This window comes from Glandiceps talaboti, chromosome 1, assembly GCF_964340395.1.
Source record: "Glandiceps talaboti chromosome 1, keGlaTala1.1, whole genome shotgun sequence".
NCBI classification, from domain to species: Eukaryota; Metazoa; Hemichordata; class Enteropneusta; family Spengelidae; genus Glandiceps; species Glandiceps talaboti.
In genome coordinates, this window is record NC_135549.1 from 6,556,968 (window position 1) to 6,565,710 (window position 8,743).

An 8,743-nucleotide genomic window follows, 5' to 3' on the forward strand; every position below is an offset into this window, starting at 1 on the left:
TACATGTGTCTGTGTCTTCTTCAGTTCATCCCAGTTTCATATGTAATGTTGTGCAAGCATTCCAACTGTCTCTCTCCATTATTCAGGGCCAGGTTGTCTCTAGATGTGTTTGATTTGATCAATGTTTACACTGTCAAAATACTTCTGACCTTCTGACTGCAAACATGTAATCATTGAAAAAAGAGTGAAAACAAAAACTCTAGATAGTTTGCAAGGATTGATAATGAACATGTAAAATTTACAGTCTTGTTGATTGATTAAAAGTAATCACAACCTATTTGATCTAGCAAAGACAGGCTAATCTCTAGAAGACTGTGTGCAATCCTCTAGTAGAATTATGCCCCCAATACAATCTGATTAAAATCTGATGTAGATGTTGGCTAATCGTTCATTGCTATTTTACCTTCTTTTGCCTTAATTGACCTCCGTGGTAAATGTTTACGTTTTTAGCCTGATCGCCTCCTATCAGGATAAAAACGTAAACATGTACCACGAAGGTCAATTCAGGGAAAATAACAAAGGTAAAATAGCAATGAACGATTAGCCGACATCTACATCAGATTTTAATCAGATTGGCCCCCAATAGTGCCTTCTATTAATGTGGAACAATATTGCCCTTAGCATTATTAAGACCACCTCAACAATATCAGACACAACAGAATATCATAACTACATCCATGAAAAATCTAGAAAACACGATGTTATTTTACACTTTATATGAATTATGAATTCTGTAAATCATTGTGGCAAGCCATGCAGATGCTTTAATACTTGGCTGAATTGGAAAGAAAGCTCACTTCACATTTCATCAGGAAACAGTTTCATATTTAAGTGTTCATGATGCCAAGATCTTCTCTAAATCAAGCTATAGGAATGAGTGTTTGATCCCAGATGTTAGATTGTCTGGTGATTACACAGACAGTGTATGAAGGAAGCCATTACATTGATTACTTTTGTGGATGATAGTGGAAAGTGACAATTGAAGTGTGATTGCCATGCTTTTGTAAACTGTGTGTGTACAGATGATGTAATCACTCCGTTCCAGACAGTAATTACTTCAGTTAAAGTTGTTGGAGTTCATTCACCTCTGTGACCTTGTATGAACACAGGAAGATTATATCTCGAGCTATTTCTGCACATACATTATCACATTGCATTGATAGTGAATTCCCATGATTGGGAGCATGACCTAACATCATGAAATTTCTATTGATGCTAACAGAGATACACATTTCTATCCAGTGAGACCCTCATTGCACGCCAGTGTGATATTTAATCACCAAAGATGTAATTCCGTCTCGATGATGAATATAAGGGCTTGATGACGCTGAATGAAATAGTCGTCGTTGAGGGCTCTCGTTTAAATCACTGCATAGACATAACGCGCTGAGTGATGACGCCCACAACGACGAATCAGTCTATTACTGGGAGCTCTTATGTTATGCGGTTTCCTGGTAAAATGCTAAATCAGGAAAAAAAATATGTTGTGCATCACTGATGTGGTATGTTCATGGCTTTACTTACAATATATAAGCTTAGTGATGCTGCATTTATAAATATTATTAGCTGATGCAGTGTACGCATAGGGAGCCCCCATCGATCGGCGAGAAAGTCTGACAACTTTGTAAACCCACTTTAATATAATCTACGTACGTCACGACAGGGTCGACACACACGGAGTTGATAATATAAAATTGATATATAACAGCAACGTTACATGTAGATCCCAACATTGTTGTGTACATTGCCAGAATTAACCTATCAAAGATGTGTTGATATTGCCAAAAAGAAATGAATGGTACTAATACCGGGTACCAATATTATAGACTTTATATAGTAACTACTTGTTGCAATTCAGTCGAAGATGTTCAACATCTAGAGAATAGTACCAGGAGATTGTTGTTTTTGCTCTTATTCGCTTAACTATTTGTTGGGAATTCTTACGAATAGATCTAGAGAGCAAAGAGGGAACGCTGTTGAGTATTTACTGAGAGTCAAAAATTAGTTAGGTTTGAAAGTGGTCGGACATTGTTCTTACACCCTCACCTCTACTATAACGTCATCAAATGTCTACTCTTAGATAACCTACTGGCTTATCTATGATTGTAGAGATAGCGTAGATACTCGCCAAATCTTATATTCAGCTCGAATCAGTGTAAAGGTCTTCTAGACAGTCAGTATCCATTCTAGTTGGAGAAGGTAAGTTTTACAAGAGTCAATCAATACATTTGTGCGTGTATTATGTTTCCAGCACTCTCTGTTATATTGGTATCTTTGTAGCTATAAATATGATCATTTCATTCATAACATAAGCTTTATCATTGTCATGTGCGATATTTGTATTTGTAAAGATATCTAAGTTTGAGTAATGTATACACTTAAACTCTCAACTAATGAAAAACAAAATCTTCGGTTAATATTTAAAAACATTTACAGCACTACTGTATTAAGTTATGGAAAATAATTTTATAGGGTTAGAATTTATCGTCGTCGTCGTCGTCGTCGTCGTCGTCGTCGTCGTCGTCGTCGTCGTCGCCATCGTCGTCGTCGTCGTCGTCGTCGTAAAACCACCAGTCTTATTTACGGCAGAGGTGAAACACGAGAATTTCCCGGTATGTGCCGCCAAAAATGGGTCACTTTTTCACGAAAAATCCCTCTAAACATGAGTTAACTTTTCCTCTGAAAATTTCCTAATCATGGGTCAATAACATAGGAAACGTCCCAATGTTTTAGAAAAATCTTCACGGCCACAGAATAAAGGTAAATGACTGGAAGATTTTCCTCACGATTTTTCTTTCATGCGACAATCAGTGATATCATGATGGTATGCAACACAGGGGGCGCCATATATAGTCCTTAACTATGGGACTGTTCGTGACTGGAAATCCCTAACGATGGGACTGTACATGGGTAGATGTTTTCAGCCTGGGCCGTAAACCCCCGTTTGAAATTATTGGGAGCCCCCCCCCCCCCCCATCCCTCCGGGGTCCCACAGCGATGTGGAGAAAGCTAAATTAAATACTACGTACAATTTTGTAATTGCGACCTGGCTATCACTCCTTACTTGTGTCTGGTATGAGCAGAGATCATTTTCTGATGGAAATCTCACAAAGGGACAAGCCTGATATACCTTGATGACTTATCATTTGTCTTTCGTGTTTTCTGTTATGTAATTTTGGTAAATTTCTTGTCTCATTTAATTTTAACTAATAGATATCTTCAACAGGTTTCAGGCTTTATGGTGTACAATGTATCTGATAACAATTGGACCTCCAATTTAGTTTGCATTATTTCAGACTAATAGCACAGATAGATTGCTATATCTTGAGATTCGACAAAAAAGTAGCACTAGACTAGATTATTAAATACCAACAACTTTGATATTGTATTTCATGGCCTGGTGGGTGAACTCTGACCTTTGTACGACTTTTAATATTCACTATGTCTACCCATGGAGGTATAACTATATATATACTTCCATGGTCTACCCTACTGCGTCTAGTTTATTAGTTATCATTAACAGCCGGCCCAATGCCAAAGACTTAGCTATCTGACTCGACATATTGGCTTGACAGGTGACTAACGTTCTAGAGAACTGCTTAGTCACGATCGTCTGGTGACGATTTTTTTCTATTCTTGTTTGTATTGTTATTCTTCAGATGGCTGAAAACACCAGCGATGGACTTAACTATGAAAAGATCTCAAAATTTGAAGTACGAGACGATGACATTTACTTGCTAACATTTCCTAAATCAGGTAGGCCTAAATGTCCCGTGTTGTCATGACAGCTATGTGGCAAATATGATAATCAGGTGCAGCCAACGAATCTGTTCTCGCAAAACAAGGGAAGAAGGTAAAGATACCCGTAGTGCATAAATTCAATGCGGAATGATGGGCAGAGGGTAGAGGGGAGTATTCCAATGCATGGCGAGAAATGTGAAACAGACAAAGTTACTTTTTTGGTAGTGGGCACATTGGACATGTGGATCCAGCATGAGGGTATTTTGTGAAATGGTGCGGTGGGAGGATATATACGGACAGCTTTCATTTCAACCTTTAAATCAGCAACCCTAAACTGTGTCGACATAGTCTTTTAACATTTGTTTCGTTTTTGCAAAAAGATCCATAAATGACTGGTTCACCACACCATAGAACCTCCACCAACGATCTATGACCACACTAAAGACCCTCCACCAACGATCTATGACCACACCATAGACCCTCCACCACCGGTCTATGACCACACTAATTACCCTCCACCAACGATCTATGACCTCACCATAGACAATCCACCAGCGGTCTTATATGACCACACCATATACCCATCACCAACGGTCTATGACCACACCATATACCCATCACCAACGATCTATGACCACACTATAGACCCTCCACCAACGGTCTATGACCAAACCATAGACCCTCCACCAACGGTCTATGACCACACCATATACCCATCACCAACGGTCTATGACCACACCATAGATCCTCCATAGACCCTCCACCACGTCTTCATGTTATCAGCACTCCCGTCTAACCATCCTTATCTTCAGTCTTCGTCAAACATCATTGTTTTCAGTTTTATATTCTTCCAGGAACAACGTGGTTTAAAGAAATTCTGTCATGTGTAATGAGTGGGGGTGATGTAGACGCAATAAAAGACGTCCCTCCAGATGTTAGAGTTCCTTATTTAGAATTTATCTTATCTGCGGACTGTAATCGCCAACTACAGCTGATCAATGAAGCCCACAATGTTCCAGCTAACCTTGATTTGGATAAAATGAAATCTCCTCGCATGATCACATCTCACCTTTACTATGAACAACTGTCAAAGGAAATAGAAACCAAGAAACCAAAGGTTGGGAACTTATGTTAACAATAATGGCATTCAATTAACTATTAACAATAATGGCATTCAATTAACTATTAACAATAACGGCATTCAATTAACTTTTAACAATAATGGCATTCAATTAACTATTAACAATAATGGCATTCAATTCAGAGATGAATTGTTGGTGTATTTATTTTAGTCAGTTTATTCAGTAACAACACATCTTGCCACTACTACATGTATATTATGGCAATACACAGTTGGTTACTGATATTAAATTAATTGTAGTGACACTGAGTATTGTACGCCATATTACAACCTCAACACTGTTCTTATGACTTGTATTCGCGTGTGTGTGTGTGTGTGTGTGTGTGTCTTTTGTGTCTTTTTATCTATATTGTCTGTCTGTCTGTCTGTCTGTCTGTCTGTCTGTCTGTCTGTCTGTCTGTCTGTCTGTCTGTCTGTCAGTCAGGCAGGCAGGCAGGCAGGTAGGTAGGTAGATAGGTAGGTATGCCCATACACCCACCCACCAACCCAAAACAAAATAAAAACTGGATGGGCTTGGCGCTATATGTTTATGAAGAGTGAATATGTAGAATATCACACACACGCGCGCGCGCACGCACACACACACACACACACACACACACACACACACACACGCACGCACACCCGCGCCCGCTCACACACACACACACACACACACACACACACACACACACACACATGCAAGAACCTCCCTCCCTCCCTCCCTACCTACCTACCTACCTACCTACACCTACCTACCTACCTACCTACCTACCTACCTACCTACCTACCTACCTGCGTACATTATTAAGATACTTCCAATTAATATTATATAAAGGTCAATTTGACTTTGTTCGTGTTTATACTCACAGATTGTATATGTCGCCAGGAACCCCAAAGACACAGCAGTTTCCTATTACAACTTTTCGAAATCACTTCCTTTCATGGAGACCTTTGACACTTTTGGTGAATTCTTGGAGGCTTTCTACGAGGCGAGGCATAATTGTAAGTGTATCATGTAGACCTACCCAGCCATCCTTTCGTAATATTTCGCATAAATCACGCGTATTTCTACTTTCCTTAGCTGACTCTTTCACAAGTATTTAATAGTAGGATGCTGTGGAGTTACATGTAAATGATTGGAAGGAAAATTATTATAGACTTACACTGAACATGGTGGGTTTTTGCTGTTATTGCAAACATTACCATACGAATAACGTTTTCATCAAGACGCCTAAAACGTTTGATTGTTATCAATTGTTTGTTTAGGTAACGATTTCATGCATTTTTCTGTAGTGTCCGTTATTATAATACATTTAATGAGCACTTCAAAATGCATATTTCTCACTCACTTAGAAACTTTTAAACTATTTTCAATTAGTGTTTAAGGTCAATTGGGCAAAACACGTGCTGCAAGTGTGGGAACGAAAGGACCAAGAGAATGTTATGTTCCTAAAATACGAAGACGTCAAGCAGGTAAGTGGAACAATCAACCACATAACAACAGTTTATAACCATATCATAGACCCTGGAATGAACTAAAATTGAAGGATGTCCCTTATATACTTTTCCCGGCATAATCTTTGCAAGATGTATTGGATATTCCTCAGTCTTTGATGTTGCCGCTAGTTGAGCATCCATGTCTTTCCATTGTCTATGTGGTACCGTAGATGGAGATAGGAAAATGATGCCCCCTTAATCTGCAAATGAACAACTGAATTCAAATAAAAAGCCGACATTATTACTAAAGATACCTGTTATTGCAGTGCACAGAAATAGTCTTGCATGTATTTTGTATGATCTAGGTATTTGCTCTGGTAGAAAAAAATCCAAACAGACACTCGATTCGTAACCATTCTTTTGACACAAGGAGATACCTCGGAGGATATCACAGTATTCACCACTGCCGTTCATTGGTTTGAAGGGGTTGTATGTTTCAGCTGAAATAACAAATCTAATCCAATCGGAAGCACCCGTTTGCGAGAAAACCCCTAGAACCGGCGTTGATCATGATCGAAACCATTGTTTGCAAGATAATCTACTGTCGTTTATACATTACAATAGTCAGCAAGGATTGGGTCCAATCTCACCACTTTCACCAGTGACTTTAAAACCCAGTTCCAAGCAATGTTGTAAAACAAAGTTAGTTTCTTGAAAGTTTCCTTGTTTTCTTACTCTTCAGGATTTCGGTGGGACGATTAAAAAATTATCAAAATTCCTTAACGTGGAGTTAGACGAAGGAGCGATGCATCGAATTGCCCATCACTGCGACATTGAAACCATGAGACAAAACCCGTTATCACGAAAAGCAAACTTTATCAGCAAGTTTAACATTGACCCTGCGACAAGTCCATTTGTAGGGAAAGGTGAGTAAAAAACAAAAGACTTTGAAGGTGGCCTGTAGGTGGCGCACTGATTATTGCCTTACGAAATGAGGATGCCATCTTTTTGTTTCCGTTTACTAGTACTAGACTATACAAGCAAACAGTAACATGAATTCATAAGTAGAAAAGAGGAATTTAAATCGTAACCTTCTTCTCATAGTTTGACAGTGTATGGTAGCCATGAAACATCTTTGTTAGTCAAAGAATATGTTATACTGTAGCTGAATAATTTGTTTTGTCTGTGAGCAGTTTTCTTACAGTATGAAGTGAAACATAATATATGAAAGAAAACTTATATATTGATCAGATGAAAAGTGGGAATGGAAACAAGTGACAAGTATGGAATAATTACAGTGTTGACATAGACGTAACAACAAATCTTGACTAGGACTACATCGTACCTAATAGTAACCATATAAACGTGGCTACCAAATAATATCAATCCTACTTCAATCTAAGAAATCAAATCATTCTCGGGTTTTTTCTGTAATTTCAGCGCCCAATTTGATTCCTCACTGCTACTACACTGCTAATAGTTGGTTGCTAATAGTTGGTTGTGAACAAAGTTCAACTTTTAGGTCACGGACAAAGGTGACCACACATACATTTTCTAAATCTTCGGTCGATCATAGACATTCTAGAAGGAACGACAAGTGTTATTTTGTTGTAGATTTTAGATATAGTCCTAAAACAATGTCTTCGTAGCACATGTTGCTGATTCTTTTAAACTATGTCTAGGTTATCATAGTGCACATTTTCATTTTCATTTTCACAGGTAAAGTTGGTGGTTGGAAAAATGTCTTCACCGTTGCACAGAATAAACGTTTCGACCAAATGTACAAACAGTGGATGGAAGCGAGTGATTTAGAATTCCGGTTTGATTAACATTTTAAGCCAATATGAAAAAAAACCACGTATTTCAATATCGAACATCTGGAAGTTGACCTTTTAGTTAAATTTTCTTCGAAACAAAATAAATTGAATATATAATTATAATTAATAAATAGGTTTGCCTTGAGGAAATCATTGCTTTCATGTGACCGACATCTCTTTTTTTAAAAAGTTTGCAAACTCGATACTGATGGTAGAGACTAAAGGACTGGCACATATATCGTCTCATAGGCTATACAGTCTTATACATGTGTCAGGACAATATTATAGTACACGTAACTTGTAAATTCACGATTACAGATTTCCATGGCCGCAGAGTATTTTACTATCAAGTTCAAGAGCTTCCTTCATTTATGTTTAGATAATTACGAACCCAGGTAACGAACTAAGTAGCAAAACTAGAATGGAGATATAGAATCGATAATTGTATCCATCCAATCTAACAGTGTAATTTAAAGCTAGCAATATAAATTCCAATTTTGATGACTGTGATTAACTAATCTCATTTCAAAGTAAATAGAAGCAATAACGATTTATATGGTTTCGTGATAGAAATTGTTTTATAACGTTCTTACAACGCATTGGATAAATTGATGTTTTGATTATA

General features: G+C 37.9%; 1 protein-coding gene across 1 annotated transcript; it reads left to right on the forward strand.

Annotated features, from left to right (window-relative positions):
- Positions 1-4,630: 4,630 nt before the first annotated feature.
- Positions 4,631-8,130, forward strand: LOC144437053 (sulfotransferase 1C4-like). The gene is made up of 5 exons (XM_078125956.1): positions 4,631-4,858; positions 5,734-5,866; positions 6,243-6,337; positions 7,044-7,227; positions 8,021-8,130. Exons 1-5 carry the CDS (start codon positions 4,631-4,633, stop codon positions 8,128-8,130), a joined length of 750 nt encoding a protein of 249 aa, XP_077982082.1.
- The last annotated feature ends 613 nt before the right edge of the window (positions 8,131-8,743 follow it).